This window comes from Sylvia atricapilla, chromosome 2 (assembly GCF_009819655.1).
Source record: "Sylvia atricapilla isolate bSylAtr1 chromosome 2, bSylAtr1.pri, whole genome shotgun sequence".
In the NCBI taxonomy this organism is placed as follows: domain Eukaryota; kingdom Metazoa; phylum Chordata; class Aves; order Passeriformes; family Sylviidae; genus Sylvia; species Sylvia atricapilla.
In genome coordinates, this window is record NC_089141.1 from 31091409 (window position 1) to 31111662 (window position 20254).

General features: G+C 36.8%; 1 protein-coding gene and 1 long non-coding RNA gene across 2 annotated transcripts in view; both read right to left on the minus strand.

Moving 5' to 3' along the window:
- Positions 1–20254, minus strand: part of LOC136374045 (uncharacterized) — a 692060-nt gene that overhangs the window by 461259 nt on the left and 210547 nt on the right. The gene's annotated exons all lie outside the window — the stretch shown is intronic.
- On the minus strand, positions 5611–6585 carry LOC136373317 (taste receptor type 2 member 40-like). The gene has a single exon (XM_066338216.1). The coding sequence runs from the start codon at positions 6583–6585 to the stop codon at positions 5611–5613; it is 975 nt and encodes a 324-aa protein (XP_066194313.1).

A 20254-nucleotide genomic window follows, 5' to 3' on the forward strand; every position in this document is an offset into this window, starting at 1 on the left:
ACTGCTTCAGATTCCTAAAGAAAGCTGCGAGTACTTCAAGCAAGAGAAACATTATTTCTGTGACCATTGAAACTCAAATTATACCCACATGCTATGTTAGGGATCTGAACTTCTGTTGGTTGGACACTTGTATAAAACTCATGCTGTGTTTCTTATGATTTATCAAATGAGCTCAACAAGTACCTATTCATAGCTTCTGTTATACATCTTGGAGGAGATTGAGAAGTTCCTCAGGAAAGAAAAGCTGATTTCCTTCTTTTCTGTTGGTGACAATTAATTGCAATAGACAGATTTCTGTTGTCTTTAAGAGAGTGAGCAAGTCTATAAATATGTACTTTCTTTCTGATGTTTCTCAGGATTCAAGTATTTCATATAATTTTAGCCCTGAATGTACAATTTATACATGCAGTATTTGAACTCAATGTTTTCCACTTGGCTGTTTGCATGCATGGAGCTGCATTCTATTTCCTCTTTTTCCTTCTTATCTCCATCCTAAGCAATGAAAATATTTGGATGGTCATCTCTACTCTGGAAGGGAAACAAACAGTGCAAACATAGAAACGAACAAGTGTGTTTGAGGGATTGAAGGGTGACAATTAAAACTAAACAGAGGAAGGGAAAAGTAAAGACTTTAGGAACGACCTTAAAGGAGACAGGGAAAATGAGAAAGAAAATAACAGTCTGTAAAAGAAAAAGGGAGCCACACTAAAGTGAGAGAAAGCAAATGTCAGGGAAAGGACAACAAAGTAGAACTGACTAAAGTGAGATTTGAAAGGGAAGCTTCACTATCTCAGGGTCTCAGCAATGTGGGGTTTTGTTTGTTGGTTTGTTTTTTTTGGTTTTTTGCTTTTTTTTAATGCCTTCCCAAGGAAAGAAAGAAATTTTGTTCACAATGTTATAACAAAAGAAAAAGTATGATTCTGCCAAAACCAATAAGACGCCTTGAAATTTGTGTTTAGTATAACAAAGTAAACATGTGAATGAACCCATCATGATTTCATTATTACATATTTGCAATAACAGCAGCAATAGCAGAAAAAATAGTGGAGATTTTTAGAGGAAGTGGAAAGAAATATGAGTGATAAATGTAGAATTATTTTTTTTTCTAAAAAGGAAAAGAAAAAGTAGTACTCAAAGGAGAGGGAAAAATAAAAGATACAAAACTAGAAAAGATGAAATTCAAATATGACATTGGAGAAGGGGCAGAAGAAGATAAAAAAATAGAATATAATTACCTGAAAAAAATAGAATATAATATTGGTGTATAATATTACACCAACCATTTTTTAAATTTATTAATTATATCATCCATCTTAATCTCATCACAATATCACATCTGAGTGCATAAAGGCCAGAAATGGTATAACTTCACCTTTTCCCCCCAAGAGGCAATTAAGAAATTATCATGTCAAGTCATTATTTCTGTTTAGCACTTTGCCTCTGCTTTTCCTGTGGCAGCAAAAGAACTGTTTTGCAGTGGAGCATTCAGTGCAGGGATCCCAGTGCAGCAATAGCAGCTTTGGAAGGCTGCGTTGCTGGTCCAGTCTATTCATCAGTTTGTTTACCTGTACTGGGAAAAGAGACCAGCCAAAGTAAATCTTATGGATCTGTGAGACTTCTCCTCGCTTTCCTCTCCTCTCAATAGCCCAATAAAATCCCACTGTAGCCACCACCCATACTATTACTCTGATTTCTGATGATAAAATATTCCTGTCCTTTCACACACAGATTGGCTGAACACTCGAGAAGGGATATGGTCTTTCAGCGAACTTTCAAGAAAGTTTTAGGCACGAAGAACCATCTGAGCACTGGAAAGCTCATGAGCATCAGGAGCTCTGGTTTCAAGAGGACCTATGCTCTTCTCTGATGTAATTGATATTCTTTATGATTACTTTGGCCATGTAAAGTTTGGGTATTTGAAAAACATAGGTGTTGGGAAGGAGAAATGGCACTTTGAAAATAATAAATCTTAAAAGTGATGTCAACATGATCCTGATTTGTACTTTTAATGTTTACAAGTATTCAAAGCCATTTTCACATTAATTTAGAAAGAAAGTTATTTTTATCTGTTTTTAGTTTTTTAAATAAACATTAAAATCCATGTCTCTATGAACATTATTTATACACCTAACTAAGCTCCAATGACCTCCTACACAGATGTTCTCAAATGAGGAACAAACAGGATAAGGAATATTGAGGGGAAGAGGGATTAACCTTCAGAAGTATTTTGTGACATTGGAGAAACTGTCCTTGCGATATTAATGAAATGAAATCTGAGTATTACGAGAGGGAAGACAATAAATAAATAGATAGAGATAAAAGTAATTGCAGGTTATAATCCTATTATAAACTCTTACAGGAGGAAAAAATTTCTCCAGACCTTGCAGAAAGGTAGGAAATTGTATTTCAAGAAAAGATAGGTACCATCTGGTATTTTCATTGGCACTTATTTTACCTTTCAAATTACCCAAAATTATTCAGAATAAATTAGCACCATTGTGCTGTCAGATGCAAAGAAGGTGAATTACCACTGATTACCACTAGAAAACCAGCAAAAGTGAAGATTGGAGTTTTAGTGGCATTTAAAAGAATGTCTGTTCTGGGATCCATGGACCTGGCAGTGCTGACTTGTGCGCCTTGCAGAGAGGTAATTACATCATGGGGAACAGCCAACTATCAGAAAGGCAAGGATGACTGCATGGCTGGCAGAAGAGAGATACAGTGTTAGAGATAGCAGAGCTCATGTCCACCACACCACTACTGATTTCGTCGAGTAGAGTCTCTGATTATTGCAGGCAAAAGGAAAAACATGACAAAGCTGACCAGTGGTCAAAACTCAGAATGTCTGTGGTAGTTCTTCTTGTGCTAAAAGACTGATAGTGAAAAACTTGCCAGCTTCATGAACATGCTACTGAGACTGTAATCAAAAGTCCCTTAATTTCTGCACAGCAAAATACTGGATTTTCTGGACAGAGAATTGTGATGAATTCTGACCCAGAAAAAGCAAACACAATGGCACTTAAAAAAATAAAAAAAAAAGTTGGAGAAGACACAGAAGACAAGGTTTGATTTCTCATGTAGTTGGTATGAACAACTGCACTAATCACTATTTTTCATCATTCTCACAATGATTTTGGTGCTGCTACAATTTCTGGCCTTATACAAACTGCAGACAGTATTCTCCCAGTCATGTTGTCCCTGTTTCATGTAACTTGGAAAAATTCAAGGGGAAATGTACTGGTCAGCTCAGTCTTATTTTCATTTATCATATAAACACATCTTAGACAATGAAATCTCAATGAAGTTATTTTTATGATTTTTTGGGACACAAATAATAATTGCCAAAACATTAATTGGGTTTATTGATCTGCTTTCTGGAATAGAGATAGAAACAAATCTATTGTAATTAGATGAATGATTTTTTTTTTTTTGTAAAATAATAATGAGAAAGCTTTTTTTTAAATGTACCTGAAAAAGAAGGCTAAATCTGAAGAGAATATAGAAGATTATTTTTGGGTGGGATAGGACAAAATCCAAAGAGCAGGGTAAGATCAAAAAACAAATAGAAATCTGTATATACTGTGGAAGAAGTCATGAAAATAAATTGAAGCTTGAGGGGAGGATGGAATGGAAAAGGACAAAACTAATAATTTATTTACCAATCCAGTCATTTAAAATTCTAATTTATGTACCCATCTATCTCACTCTATGTTGTGTGTAACAAAACTTTCATCAATACAACATAAAGATGTCAAGTCCTTGAGCTTTGTCCTCCTCTTCCCCTGGAAGCACTGGAGGATATTTTATTAATGATTGCTCCTGCCTCAGATCTCCCTCTCTTGAAGGTGAGGAAACTGAGCAAGGGCCGTTATTATCATCTTTGGCTCTGATCCCTTTACTTCAGACCCTCTTTAGAAAAGGGTTTGGAAATACCTGAAGAGAAATGAGCTCACTGGGGAAATTATCAGCCTCAAAAACTCAAATACCACTACCAATCACCTCACAATAAACCAGCCTCAAACAAACTCATTTCTTACAGGACACTTTCTTTTCATGACGTTGCCAGCTGGAAGAGCTATGGCTGTGTAACTGTTCTAACCTTGGTCCATGTTGGCAGGGCATGGAGCCGTGGAGCAGAGCAGAGTGCTGCTGTGACATGAGCATTATGGCTCCCACCTGCTTCCCTCGAGGGACTTCGGTGTCTCTCTTGATTCAGCACCACAGCAGTGGACATTACAGAAGCTTTAGTTTTACAATACAACGTGCTGTGCCTCCAAATGCTGTGTTTGTGAGATTCACGACTCTCCCTTCTGCTCTGTTGCCTGAACCCATGGTTTACACATGCTAATAATCATGTCACTTCATATCACACAGATAACCTCTTATGTCTCTTATTAATACATAGTTCATTCTCAAAAATATTTTAAGGTGCCATTTAAAACCATTATATTCATTCTTTATCTAATGTTTTTTTCAACAGTGATTTTTTTTAAGCATTTTTTAAACTTATTACTCTCATGTTTCAAAACCTGAGGCTACTACACTCCAAGAATAAGTGAATCACTCTGTTCACTAATTTTATAGGTGGGACCGAAACTCTCACCACAGCAATTTATAATCTGGTATTATCTAAACTCCTGCAGAGGTATATAAGGCATAAAAATACTTGCAATGAGCTGAGAACTTTGGAACAAATTTATCAAACACATTATTTCATAAAACATGACAAGACTTGCTGAACATATTTCACCAATCTCATGTGAAACTTCATAGTAATATAAAATTTTAAAAGAAAACAGCCTTAGAAACAACTCTCTGCTATTCACAGCAAGAGCAAATCATGACAATAAAGGCAAATCTATGATCAGAATGGCCAACTCAACAAGAGTGAGATTTTCTACAGGTAATTTTATGTACCTACATCACTTTACATTGTAATCACCATCTTGGTAATCCACTTTCAAGAAAACCAAACAAATAAGCATAACATATATTTCAAACAAAAGTGTCCACTTTGAAAAAGGTATTTAATCACTGCATTGTTACAGACATTCCAGAATCCCAACACAAATAAATCTTATTCAGAATGCAATTTGATTATACTGATTGGCTGCATCCTTCCAAATCTTAGTCTTCCCTCAGGTTATAATCCAGCTCGCTTTTCCAGTTTAAAAGCAGTCATTTTCCATGTACTTTTTCCACCAGCTATGACTTGCACAACATGTTCTTAGTCAAATTTTAACCTTCTCAGGTGAAAATGTACCTTTATCTGAGAGCTGATATTTGTGAGCTCTGTACATTCTTGTCTGGTTTAGTCACCATTTTCTTCAATTCAAACAGGTCATAAAACTTTCAGTTTGACAATTTGAAATCACAAAACAACCTAAAACTGATTTCTTATTTAAGTGGATTGTTTTCATTCAGTACATTTTTATTCTCACTCTATATTAGCAGGATGGAAGGTCCTGAAGTGGTGCACAAGTAAGGCAAACATGCTCAATATTGCAGATGCTCTGAAATGTTAAGGAGGACTAGTCACAGAAGTCTCTAGGAGACAAAAGTTATCATTTAAGAAAAAAGACAGTGAAACAATACATTTGAGTGTAGATTTCAGATTTCTAACTGGGGAGTGTTTCTCTCAGGCCTGGGGCTTGGAGGCTTATCTTCCACATGGCACTTAAAATGCAGGAAAAGCTTCCTAAATGCCAATTTCAGTTTTGAATTGACTATGATCAGGATAATTGAGTGCATGGAAGGATATGCCCCAGCTACAACTAAGGACACTGCAACTTTCACAACATCTTTACTTTGAGATGTCGACAATATCAACAGAATTTGAGCTACAAAACTGGAAAGATACAGGATTAAGAAAGAAACAATGGATTTAATAGCAGTTAGGTGAACATCTATCATAGCATCCCTGAAAGTATCTGCGTAGCATTGCATCGTCTTCCTGTGTTTCCACAGAGAAGTAATTAACAGAGCTGAGGTCACCACGGAGAGCACGAGAGGGAAAAAGCAACCTACAAAGTAAAGAAGCAGCAAGTAGAGATGTGAACTATCCCAGTCTGTGATATGAGCTGTGCTGTTTTCTCTGCAGTTCCCTGTTGAGCTGCATAGGTAAGTGCTGGGTGTAATCCACAGTAAAGGGAGAGAAGTCATAGAAGAAATGACCAGTGATCCAAGAAGAAGCCATGGGACCATCCCAGCTATTCTGCGCTTGACTTGCAGCAGCAGCCAGTGGGTGATATTGATTATTTTTACACAGTACAGTATATAGAGCCAGGTACTGAACCACAAGCTGCTGTGGTTCACAAACATCCATACAGCACCAAAGTCCTTGTACACTGAGGCCAGCTTTAACACATCTGCAAAGTAGAGACTGTGGATGTGCATCAGGACTGTCACCTGCAAGATAAATCTCGATGTGCTCAGAAAGATCAGGATCATATCTGCAGAAGATGTTTTTTTGCTTTTGATCCAATTAATGATATTAACAGTTGCAATAAATCCATTTCCAATAAATCCAACCACAACTTCAATAGCTACAATGCTTATTGAAATTATAAGAAGTGGTGGCAACATCTTGCTGCTTTGGTCACTTCTTCCTGATTAGCTTGTGTAGCTGTGCAGGAAGCTGAGCTGTTCTGATGGTAGCTGACTAGTTCCAGCTCCTACCTGCTCACCTTATATCTAGGAACAAAAAGACATCTGGAAATGATAGCAGATCTGGAAATGATAATGATAAATTATTGGTGCTCTTCCTGAATGTGCAAATCAGAGAAAGATTTAATAATTAACTCTAAACTTTTACATGCATAAGATTTGCCTATGCTTTTCCTTAGGGGTGTGAGATAGCCAGCTGTATCAACCTATCCATCTTATGTCCAATTGTTTATATTCTTGTCTAGAGTGACAGAAAGCTCTGTGGCTCTCTGGTTATAGCAGTACCTGACAATGTGGATGGGTATGCAGCATGAAACCCAACAGAGGCACCAGTATGCCTCAACAAAGACATCTTCTGTTGTAACAATCATCTTTCAGGCTTCACTGAATGTTTATAAATTATGACTAGACCAATTACTTGCAACCACTTCAACAAGGAGAAAATTATACAGCCACCAGCCCTATTTTAGAGGAGCACTTAAGATAATAAGGCTATCTTTATTCAAAGATTATTGCTACATTTAGCTGAGCACTTCTTATACGCAGTCACATGTATGGGATCGAACGATGACAGTAGCCGATGTGCAGAGGATGGGCTGGTCAAGTAGAAAAGTCCACCTAGCAGAAAGCTGTTAAACACCCCATCCCCTGCAGTTGTTTCACTGTCTCAGCTTCTATCTCACATGCTTACCACACAATTCTATAGTGAATTTAGACTTGTTCTGCTTTATAGACTGAAATGTGTCATCCATGTCTTTCTCTGATGCCGTAATGACCACAGTCCAGAACAGCGCCTCACTGCTCTGCATCCTGCATTCATCCTTATTTATAAACAAATCTATCTGGTATAAAGAACAATATGTCCTCACCTTCTCAATCCTGGACCCATGAATCCAAGCTATGAATATAATGTTGGAGAATTTATATTGTCAATAAATTATTTCTTGAAACAGAGAAATATGAAATACAATGAGGACTGCAACAACAGGATGAGAAGCAGCTGACATCATTAAGCCACTGGAAAAAGTCTGGAAGGTTTTTTGGCAGTAAAACTATTCACTGATTTTGTGGCAAAGTTGACATATATTTCTGGAGTCCATTTCTTGACCTTTCAAAGTAAGAGACAGACTTATCTTCTAATCTGGACATGGTCAGAATTGTCAGTTGGATTTATTTCTTATCATTACATTTATGTCTCAAGTATTTGTTGGATTTCTAAGTAGACAATAAGTTAATAGTTATTCATTAACCTATTGAAATTAAAAGCTAGATTTAAAATCTTCATAGTTTTTGTTTCTGTCAGTAGTTCATTAATATTAAACTTGGATTTCATTTTAGGTCCTTGTAGTCTCAAAAGCTTTTTTCTCTAAAAAATGAACATACTTTTGCCATCACAACAATGCAAACTGCAAAAAAAATAATTGAGACATATTTACAAAACATTGTATGTAAATTTCAGATTTAAAAAGCCCAAAAGAATAAAACCAACAAGGAAACAAACAAGCAAATTTAAACTAAGAACATGTTGGTATGTTTATTTCTCTAACATTCTTCACCAGAAGTATTCAAGAGTGGAAAAGGAATATCTTATTAAGGAAAAAAAAGCACAAGGTCTAACTCAATGACTACTGTATATTTTAAGGTTATATGCCTAGAGCTTCGTATATACAGAATATGCATTACATAACTACAGTAGTCAGTTACTTCAAAAACGTAGTTTTTAAGTTATTCAAAGGAACATGAAAGAAACAATTTATTTTTACATACTGATGAAAAAGAGCACTGCAGTTATGAAGAGGGAGAATCTAAACCAGAAAATACATTCTAGAAAAGTGGATGACTGAAGCAAATTCTCAGATATTCCAACAGTTACACAATTCTGTTCTATCCTTCTATCATAAACTAGAATTTGAAAGAAAACCATATCTGAGCTTTACCTGCTTATTTCATTTTCCTGTATATGAGGCCCAAAGTGTGAACAATTTACTGAGAACGAAGTAACATTCCCATAAAAGAGCATTCCACCATTGTAAACTCCCAGCAGTGCCTTCAGAAAGTAGCTGCCACTCAACCTATGCACCCTGGTAATTTTTAGTCCTTGACTCAGGTAAAGGAAAGAGGCTGTTCCTCAGTGCTCTGTCAGTGACTTCAGCCTAATGTTCTCTGCTCTCAAGAATGGCTTCTAAATTTTGTCTTGCTTTGTGCCTCAGTAGCTCCACAATAAACTGCTATGGGCTCCAAGGGCACTCCAGAGGATGAGTTCACTCATGGATTCTGGTGACACACAGGCAGGCACTGAGACAGAGGTTTGAAAATTCTAGCTGATCTTTATAGTAAACTTAAGAGCATACATTGTATTTTAGAATGTATTTTATATTTAAATAGTAATTTAAATAGTGCTTTAGAACATATTTAAATTTCAGTTTAGGTATTTAGTGAATATCAAATGCTGTGTCTGTTACCCTTTACATATTTTAAGGCATCTATAACAAGCATCTGGGGCCCCTCAGTGATAAGAAGAAGGGTTAACCTAAACACAACAGGATAACAGGACTAGGAATGCAAATATAAACACAGACTCTTAGCCAGCAGAAGGTGACTTCTTGCCTTGAAAAAGTGCCAAAAGGGCCAAAGCACAGGTGAGAGAGATAAAGGTGAAGAGTTTGCTGAGAAAGACTCTATTTCCTTCATTTTCTAGAGACCCTCAAGCCCACCACGACAAACAGAACATGTGCAGAAGGGAATGGAGTTAAATTACCATGAGCAGCGAGGATGGATGGGGACAGGAAACGAATATGTATGAGGCCGATTGTGCAATGCCATGCAAATGTAAGATCTCAGGGAATAATAGGGGAGGAGCAAGCTCTCTGGTGTTCATGTGTATCTTTTGTGAAATTATTCTCCATGCATCTCGACATTGGTTAAAATACATACCACTCTAACAACTATTTTTAGTTGTGGAGTCCTTTTTCTGCCCTGTTTCAGCACCAAGATACAAAAGGCTGGTTTATGTGTCATAGCAACTTGACCACACCTGACACTGGTTCTAGACTGGAAATGATCATCATCTTGTCCCCTGGTATGCAGATCCTTGAAAGCATTTGCTCCCCTTCTTGCTCTTTCCTGACCTCACAGATAGGGTTGCCACATTTATGCTCATTAGCAGACCTCCTTTTGAGCTACAGAGTTAATCATCATGGTCAGACCAGATTTAACTGGTACAGGTAACACAAGAGACCCTAAAGTACATCAGACTTCCTTGAACTTATAAAGCAATTTAGTTGCAAAGTAAAATAGACCTGAATTTCTTAAAAATAATCACAGTACAATATTAGCATGACACAAATTATAAATACTAGAGAAAAGTGTCTGAATTTATGCAATAATTTCCTTTGGAACATAAATCTCACTCTACCCATAAAAGTCAGGTTCAGCTCACAGATAGCACCTTTCCTTTTTTGATTCATACGTTCCAATTAACAACAGTAATAAATATGCTTCACACAATCCATACAAGTGTTTTAGTTGCTGAAGTAGTAGAGAAATTGTTGCAGCAAATCAGGCAGTTTCCATATCTTGTGAAGCATTGCCTGTTCAGCTCATGAGATCCACAATGCACCAATTACTGGTATCTGGTTGATCTTTTGGTATTTACTGTGAGCAAGAAGAGTGTGAATACAATACTGAAAGATTTATTTCTGATATTGTTCAGAAAAACGCATGCCTTGGAAATGTTGTTAATGAATCATCCAACTATGGTAACAGCTTCACAATTTTTAGTGAAAAGTAATTGTCTGTGGCTTCATTGAGAATAGAAGAAATTACAACATGTCCAATATGACTAGTTTTTTCTTCTCCTAAATTTGTTGCTACTATTTTTTGAAGAGCTTTAGTTTGGGTGTGGTGTGACAGGTACTCAGTATCGTCATTCAGCTCCCATGCTACAGTGTACCATTTGGGGCCATCATCAACACCAAACAAAATGCAGATCTATTTTAAAAATTTAAGGCTTTATAATGTGATAGCTCCAGTAGATTCAGAAAACAAACCAAAGAACCAAGAGCCAAAACTCAACTTGTTAGAAATGCATAGGTTTCAGGGAGATCATATAGCACTTTTCATTGTCTAAAGTCACTAAAGGACACGGACTTTTGACAAGGGTGTGGAGTGATTAGAGAAAGGGTAATGGCTGTTAACAGAAATAGGGTAGATATAGTGGAGATATTAAGAAGAAATTCTTTCTTGTGATGGTGGTGCAGCACTGGAACAGGTTGTCTAGAAAGGCTGAGGTCTCCACATCCCTAGATATGGTCAGGGTCAGGCTGGATAGAGCTGTGAGCAACCTGATCTGCTGGAAGATGTCCCTGCCCATGGAAGCAGAGGTTGGAACGAGGTGGTATTTTAAGTCTCTCTCCACTCAAATAATTCTATTATTCCACTATAACTCAGTGATGGGATCCTATAGTCTTCCTCCTGTCTCCTATCCAAAGGCAAAATAAGAGCCAGATGTATTCCTATAATTTCATTTTGAGATTATATGCAGAGAGAAAAATCATAGAAGAATTTCAACTTTTTACTTACATCCTAATGATACTAGACTTTTTTGTCTACTGCTGATGACTAGTGAGTAATTCTACCAAAACTGAATTACAGGATTCACAAAACAATTCAACAAACCAAGAATGAACATTACCTTCATCACGAAGATTCCATTTCCTGATGGAAAGAGACAAGGGTGTGAGAATAATTTAATATTGTTTGTTCATCCCTTGTGATAGAAAAAAAAAAACAAGAAAAATGTTTTATTTTGTGTTGGAGGAAGGACACTGCTTTCCAGACAATTATAGTTAATTAAATTCTGTGGTGTAAGAGACTACAAGAGCCTCGTGACATTTGTTCACCTCTACATCATGAGCTCCTTAGCAAATAAGCTTTTTACAACCTGTAGTAAATTGCACACAGCATTTATTGTATCATAAAGTCCATCTCTGATGGAAACCCCTGAGCACCAGCATAAGACAGTGAAGTACAACTAGTATTAAGATCCTTATACTAAAATAATTGAGTAAAACAAATCATGGTAGAATATATCTTATAAAAGATGCCCAAACTAGCCTACAAAAGAAAACTTGCAAAGATGTGTAGGAGAGTTGTCAATGTCTGTGTTTAACAAACATGGCTAGAATCAGCATTTTTGGTTCTACTAATGGCTGATAGCATCTGTAACACTTTTTAATATCAAGTGTTCCTCACATGTTTGACAAAGTATAGAAGGCTTGTGAATCTCAATAAAATATCCTGTCTGTGGAAAACAGCAATAAATTATGCTGCTGTTTAACACATTCCAGACTTTATACTGTACAAAGAACTAATGTTGCAAAATATCTCAAAAATGAGTGTGAAAAGGTGATAATCTATTTTACCATTAATTTGCAAGTTGTCACGCTGCTGTCATTATTGTACTGGAGATAATGGACTGTTAATTTCAACACCACAAAATTATTATTTTTTTTAAGAGTGACTGTCAAAATGGAAACCCCAAAAGACTCAACTAATGAAAAGAGTCCTCTGAAATTCATGCAAGGGGTCAAGAAGATCAAACCATGTAAAACACATGAAAAGGAAGACGAAATTTTAATTTTAGAGAGGTAAGAATGCACATACACCCCAAAAGCAAGGAGCAGGCAATAGCAACAAGCTAGTGAGGTTTATCAGTTGCTCCTTGTCATGATCAAAAGGAGATAAATATACATGTTCCTTAATTCGAGACAGTATTTGTAGAGATGAGTTTATGATTTATACCACACAAAGTATGAAAGGTTTGTAAACCTCCTCTGATCATGTTTTTTCCTGCTATTAAGAGAGTCAATATGTCCAAAGGAATGGAGTGCTTTACTGAGCCAGATTTCTCTACAAATCAAACAAGACGAAAGAAAGATGGTGAATTTGGTTTATTCATTTAAGGAAAACGTTGAAATAAAAGCTGAAAAACTATAGAACATTTAGCAAGTTTCTATTTGACAATATTCTTGATTGGTCCAGTTTCTCTATGGATTCAGGGAATTCTTTCCCCACCTCAAGGGATGCTTTATCTCTCTGGCTTAAACAACCCTTGTTGAAATAGGAATTGTTTTTCATATGTCCTTAACAATACTGAAAGGTTAGACAGCCACTTCTGGTTTCTCTTTCCCCAAATCCTACCTGCAAGTAAAGGCCTCTTATTTTCCATATCCATTACATTTTATGGTGAGTGCATGTCTTTCCACACCACTGGATTTTCCTGTTCACAAAGTTGTCAGGGACTACAGTGAAACTTCATGCAGTGATCCTTGCACCGGACTCAGCACTTACAATTTGTGCTCAGCTTCATCCAAAGAGTAAATACACATTTCTTACACAGGTGACAGACTTGTATATTGGAGCACGTTTTTTGAATCAAGTTCCTTTACCTTGTGTTGCATTTCAGACACCCTGCCACAACCAGCAGATATCCATTTTGTGACCCCAGTTTGGAAATAGCATTCTTAAAAGCTATCTCTATTCATGGCATTCTTTTTAGCTTACACTTCATAGACTACCAGTACCTTAAGAAAAGCACAAGCCATATAATGGATTTGTGATATGAATTAGGTTACTTTACTTAATCACAGTTTGTGTAGATACAGTGCATGAAACAGAGCTCATCTTTTCATTTCCACTACCACTCCAGCTGCCTTCCTTCATTATCTATTTATTCTTGAATAATGAAAAAAGTACTAGGAAGTGATAAAAATAACATATTTTTTAAAAGTGCTAAAAATTACTTCCAGTTTCTTACAGTGCAGTGGTAGACTGAAGAAAGGTGATATATTAAAGAATTAAATCACTTTCTAAAATTTAAAAAAATTACCTCAAAAGAATACTTCTCTATGTTCAGGTAAACTAGTTTCATGTAACTGCTTCATACATCATGTTACACTTAAAAGAAATGGTTTTTGACATTCTTTTAGGAATGCTGTTGAAATCTTTGTAAAATATAATTGAAATTGAGAAAAAATATAATTGAAATTGAGAAAAAATATAACTCATTGATTCCTGTTGCAATGAATCTATCAAACAGAAGCATCCAGTGAAAAATGTTATGTGATGACATCATTAAAGAATTTTACATCAGGATGCTGCATAGACAACCCCAAATAATTTTTTTTCCTTAAAATATTAAGTGTTTACTTTTGTCAAATCTATAACTTTAATGTAAGTGTGCCTTTTGGTGCATATAAGTATTAAAACCATAAGACTTTTTGCAGGCCATCACCACTTTAGCACCATTGGCAAACAGCCCCACACTGAATGATGCTGGGTTCACTTGTGTTTGTATAACCAATGTGCCATTTTGACAGCCAACTGCAATTCAAATCCCTTTGTCAATACTCTACACCACCTGTGATGCAAATTTAAATTAATCCTGATTTTCGTGGCTTACTAGCACTGACTCCAGCAGAGAGAGAATATTATCTGTTAGGAAAAATTCACACTGGAGTTCCTCTTCATAACCAGTATGAAAAAAGCAAAAGTGTGTATCCGATTATATTTTTTTTTTGATCCACACCCATCTCAGTTACAGTCTTTGTACAATGCTGGAGTTGAGTTCACTCAGGTTTTTAGTTTGAATTTCCAAACGTAAAGAGAATTAAAAATAAACTGCAGTTCAGTCACTTATTTTGCAGTAAGCAGATACCACATTGCTGGAAGCATTATCTTGGGGTGGCACAGTACAATGACAGGTCTTCTTACTCTATTCAAAGAGTGACATTCTTCCAGGTGACAAGGATGGACAGAAATGATGGTTTCTTCCTAGGACTGACTTGGAATATATTCAAAATCACAAAAATCTTGCACATTTTTCTCCTATATTTAAGGTTAAAACACAAAAAACTCACAAGATCAATTTATCCAGCTAGAAATTAATTTCTGCATGTGGATTTGCCTGGGACAGTTATAGTCACGCTTCCATAAAATGAAGCACTAACTAAATTCTTCAGCAAGGGAGAATAGACAATTGTGGAGGTTATAATTTGTGGGTGCATAAAAAACTCTTATATCAAGAAGATCAATGGGGTCGATGATTTATTGTCTATTCTAGTACATGAAATAGGTGACATCAGATGAAAGAAAAGTTAAATACAAACAAAATAAGGTGGTTTTCCACATAACACAGAGAGAAGATGTGGCACTCCTTGTCATAAGATATATCTGGAAGAGAAGTCTGCATGGATTCAAAGGATGAGCAGACAAGCACATAGGAATAAAATCAATTGAGTGTTACTTAAGCACATAAAAACCATTTCTGGTTCACATAATTCCTGTAAAAGTTTAATATCTGGGAGAGTAACAGGAGGAAGTAGAATTTATATTTCCCCAGTTCGCGTAACCTTCTCTCAGCTCCCTGCTGCTATCAAGGAGTGGTAATTGCATAGGCAGAGCTTTGGTCCTAAACAATGTGACTAAAATAACACTACTGGCTTATTCTAACTCCTTTCTTTTAACAGTTTGAAGATTATGATAAATCATGGCTTCAGTTATGTCCAACTAAAAAATATAGCCCCAACACCCTGTCTATAGTTATAGAAATGTCTGTGAAGAAGGGAGGACTTCTGAAGGGACAGTTACCCTGCAAGAAAATTTGAAATGACTAATGAAAAGCATATGAAGTTCAACAAGTATAAAGTCTTGCACCTGACATAACATAATCCAGGAATGCAGCAAGGCTGGGATATAAACCTGGCTGGGGAGAAGTTCTGTGGAAAGGGACAAGGAGCTTCTGGTGAACACAAGCTCCCTATGAGGGGAACAGGATGGTGCTGCAGCAAAGAAAGCCAACAGGATCTTGGGCTGCATCAAAGAATACTTCAGCAGCAGAGATAAATACATCATGACACCACTCTGCTCAGTGCTTCCAGAGCACTCCTGGAAATTAATTTTTGTCCCCTCTACACAAAAAAAAAAAAAAAAAAAAAAAAAAAAAAAAAAAAAAAAAAAAAAAAAAAGTGTGAACAGGCTGGAAAGGGTCCAAAGAAGAGCCAAAATGATTATCCAAGCACTGAAAAGTCTGCCATGTGAGGAAAGGCTGATAGAATTGCTTTGTTCATCCCTGAGGAAAGAAGACTTAGGGGAGACCTTGTCAGTATGATCCAGTATTTAAGGGCTCCTTACAAAGAATATTTCCTTTTACAAGGAGTGTCATAGAAAAGATGAGTGGTACAACTTACTCCTGGAGACATTCTGGTTTACACTAGAGGAATGTTTTTCACAGAGAGAAAAATCAGCCATTGGAATAATCTGCCTAGGTAAGAGGTGTACTCCTGAATATTGGACACTTCGAAGATTCAGTTGGACCAAGTGCTGGGCCATCTTGTCTAGACTTGTGATTTTATTTTTGCCAAGGAAGGCTAGGTTGTCCCCTTCCAACCTGGCATTCTATGATTCTGTGATGGATTCTATTTAGATTAGGAAATGAACATGATCTGAATCCCAGAAAGCACTTTAATTCCATTGTGCCAAAAGCTGTAAATACACACACACCAGTAAGAGCAATTTTGTCCCATGTAGCATACGGACAGAATTAGTTCCAACCACAGTTTTATTTGCTTCAGAATGGCCTCTCAAATGAAACAATTCTGTTCATTCAGAAAGATTCACATTGCTGTTTCAACTCATTGCTCTTCATATCCAGCAATAAAGCAGAAGCTCAAGTTCTGATTCAATTGTATGACTAGCACAGTAAAATTCAGTGAAATTATTCTTGGTTTACAGTGTAGTAAACAAGAGAATAAAGCTCATTTCAGAAATGGCAATTAGTTATTCACTTCAGTATTGTTTTTTTTTTTTATTACAGAACACCTCATTCTTGGTTTAGATCCTATTTCCAACAGTGTTCAACTGTTTTGTATTTAGCTTTAGTATGCATATCTGTCTAAATCCATAACTCTCACTGGAAAATTAGGATCTTAAAAAGCTCTCCAGGATTTTTGCTGCACATTTCCTTTCCCTGGACTTCAACTTTTAAAGATTATTATTACTTGGGATGAAAGAAAGAAAGTAGGAACACCCCAAAAATATTGACCGTTTTATTCAAATTCTGAATATCAAAATCTGTTAATAGCTTTCATGACTGGAAAGGTCTGATTGTTGATTACACATCAATGATTTATTAATAAAAAAGTGGAATAAGAGAACAATTCTGTGATACATCTGAGACTGTGCAGTGTCTCCCCATGGCAAAGAATGGTTTATTCTGCTTCTGTCAGATGCTGCTGGTTTGCTGATGCCAAATCTAGTGCCCAGCTAGTCCTCCATCACGGGGATTTTTCCACTGAACTGGCAGAAAATTTACACTCCAAAACAAGTATATGTATTCTGCAAACCTAGCAAACTAAATCAGCTCAGTGAAAGCACAGAGATGAGCACTAGAGGCAGCTCCTAGGTGGTGCAGCTGGGAACAGGGCTGAGGAGGGTCTAGGAGAAAAGAGGGCAAAACAGAGCTGCTCTTTTCATCCACAGCACATGGACACACAGATGGACACAACTGTACCATGCAAATATGCAACAGCACACTTCTGGCAGGCTACAACATAATCCTCATAGTGTTTCATAAACAACTTCAGGCACCAATTAACTATTTTGTCTTAAGGTCCCCTGGGCCCCAGACAAGAAAGATGCTCTGTGCTGTAGATCCAGCCAATCTGCTCTGTGCAGGGACACCAGGTCATTTTGGTTATTCTGCTGTAGGGCCAGGGATCCATCTGTGTGTACTAAGCAGCTTAGGCCAATGTGTTCACATTCTGGATGGATTAAAATAACAGTCCCTGTATGGAAGCTTTTAAATGCTGTTTATTTAAAACCTAACCCACAGCAGTCTGTTATTCCAGATTCATCTTTCATCCATTCTACTCACCTTTATTTGCTAATCAAAGTTGGTCAAATATGGGGTTCAAATTTAAAAGCTTACTTATGGATTTTTAAAACAGTGTTATTTCACCAATTCAGGAGCATAATACTGGTTTCAAACTTACAGTAGAAGGTACAGAAATGGAGTTTCTCCACTTCTTTCTGTCACTATTTGACAGACACTGAGTGATTTAAGGGGTAACTTTTCAGGGTGTATTTGAGAGACAGAGATTTGAATCAAGTCAAAATTTATGGACTGAGAGCTTCTAGAGTTGTTTTGTGAGACACTGAAAGCATTTCTGATTTAAGTTGTAGATATAATTCCAGAGGTTTGTTTGAAACCCAAACAGCTAGTATATTATATTTAATTCTCCTCCCATCCCTCACTCCCCCTTCTGCACCTTTATTATGGTTCCATCACATCTCCTTCATTCAGGAAGAGCTTGGGTATGACTTTTACAGTTGGTATCACTTATCAAATCACAGCAGCTACGTGCTCCTCTTCAACTCCTCTCCCTTTTCTGGCTGAGCCAGAAGGTCAATTTGATGACTAAGGACAGTAAAACCCAATTTGTCATTCTGCTATGCTTCACCAGGCTGCCTTGCTATTTTTAAGTCTCTCTTCCTATGGTGGCATGCACTTGTCCCCATATTTCACTGTCTCCCAGGGGAACATCCCTCCTCTTATCTGATACCACCTTGCCCTCTAGTGACAAGTTCTCATTCTTCTCCCCATCTAGGTTCTGCAGGCCTGACTTCATTTTCTGTAACATGTCCAGTTATTTGTTTGGTTTTGTTTGAGTTTGCTTTGGGTTTGGAACACTTTTTTTTTTTTTTTTTTTTTTTTTTCATAATGGGAATAAATTTTAATAATTCTGTCTCTTTGTGATATCTAGTTGAACTACGTAAAAATTTTGGCTCCAGTCTGCTAGAAGAGAGCAAGTTTCTGTGCTGCTCTCAACCACAACAATTTATATATGAATTCATCCAGGCCAGAGTTCTGCCACAGGGTTTAGTTATTACAGAAATCAGCAGTGGCTTTGCCTCTGTCAGCACGGAGGCAGATGGGCAATGATACTTGCTGTGTAGGAAATTCATTGGGAAATGGGAAGCATAATACGGGTTGGGGAGAAAAGTGTTAATGTAAGTCACTGATAACCTAAAGGCACAGAGGGGAGTGTCACTTGTACATCCTGAAAATTTTAGTGCAATGGACTATTCTCTAACTCCAGTTTTGACTGAATTAATCCAGGTCCTTTTGTTTTAATTCCATTTAACAGATTGTTATAAAACCATCTGAGAGATCTCCTGTGTTTGTGGGAAATGCTGTGTCAGGAGCTTGTCACCATCACCATCCTTACCCCAAAAAGAATTCTAATTTTATGTTAAGGTGGTCGTTCCTTCCTTCACTCAGGGTTCAGATTCAGCATAATCCTGCACATTAAAGAGGTGTCTTTTCTTTTCTTTGTGTCTGCTAAATATAATTTCCAAAGGCACTAGCTTCTAGTGAGACCTCCAGAATCCCTCTCATCAGTGCATACAATTTGTCTCTACTATATAACCCCTAAAAAAAAAAAAAAAGGTTACATGGGCTCTCAGCAATCCTTATGTGCAAAAGTTGATGGAAAAAGCCAGATTACAGAGGAGCTCATTACCTAAAAATATTTTATCATGATAATTGGTTATTAAACACCCTCAAATCAGAGGCAATACTATAAAAGCATACTACTGTCCTTGTGTAATACCAACACTACAAATACAGCAACGTGAAATATTTCTTCCAAACTGTTCCATTCAGGTAATGAAATAGTATTTTGTCTTGCTTGGCTTGGACTTGCTGTTTTAATTCTGTTCCGTAATCACCTTTTAGAACTGCTGTGATACAAAAGTGCTTCATAAGTTGTGAGGCTAGTGGGGAGTATTACTAGAAATCGATATATACATTAACATATCTGTCCCACACTAGTGAGGATTCTGCATGATGGACAGCACATCGATTTCCAAATATTGAACATGATGGTGAGCAAGGTATCCTCAGATTTTCAGAAATAGTTACTGGACCTTTTTATGTGATCCAAAAAGCAATTACCTCTTATGAACTGTACCAAAATAGTTTTCACTAACACCTACTGCGTTTGAGGGGCTGGTTGGTTGTGGGGTTTTTTCCCTCACAGTCATCTGGGCAGTCTTCTGTTTTCAGAATCCCAATATACAATTGTATTTTTCCTAAGAAAAAAAACACTAATAAGATCTTTGATAAAGATATGCAACAGGAAACAATGTAATCTGTTGGCAGTTTCTAAATCTGGTTCACTGTATACCATTATTCTCTGTGCCATGACATTTACTGCTGCTCATGAGAGATGTTGTATGGGGTTGCCAAAGATTTTATCAGAGAACAGCACTATTAGAGTATCTGCATGAATGTGACCAGACAAATAATTTAACATTTTTCAGTCACCAGACTATAGTTCTTGGAAGAAAACTGTATGGTGGCAACAGCAAAGGAACAATACAAAACAAACAAGCAAAAAATTCCAGGCCTCTGCTTGGAAAGGAAATAAACATTTTGACAAACACAGGAATTAATATAGAAGTTTTGCAGAATTGTGGCTTAGGCAGATTTGTTTACCCAAACAGATTCATCCATCCTTAATCAGCA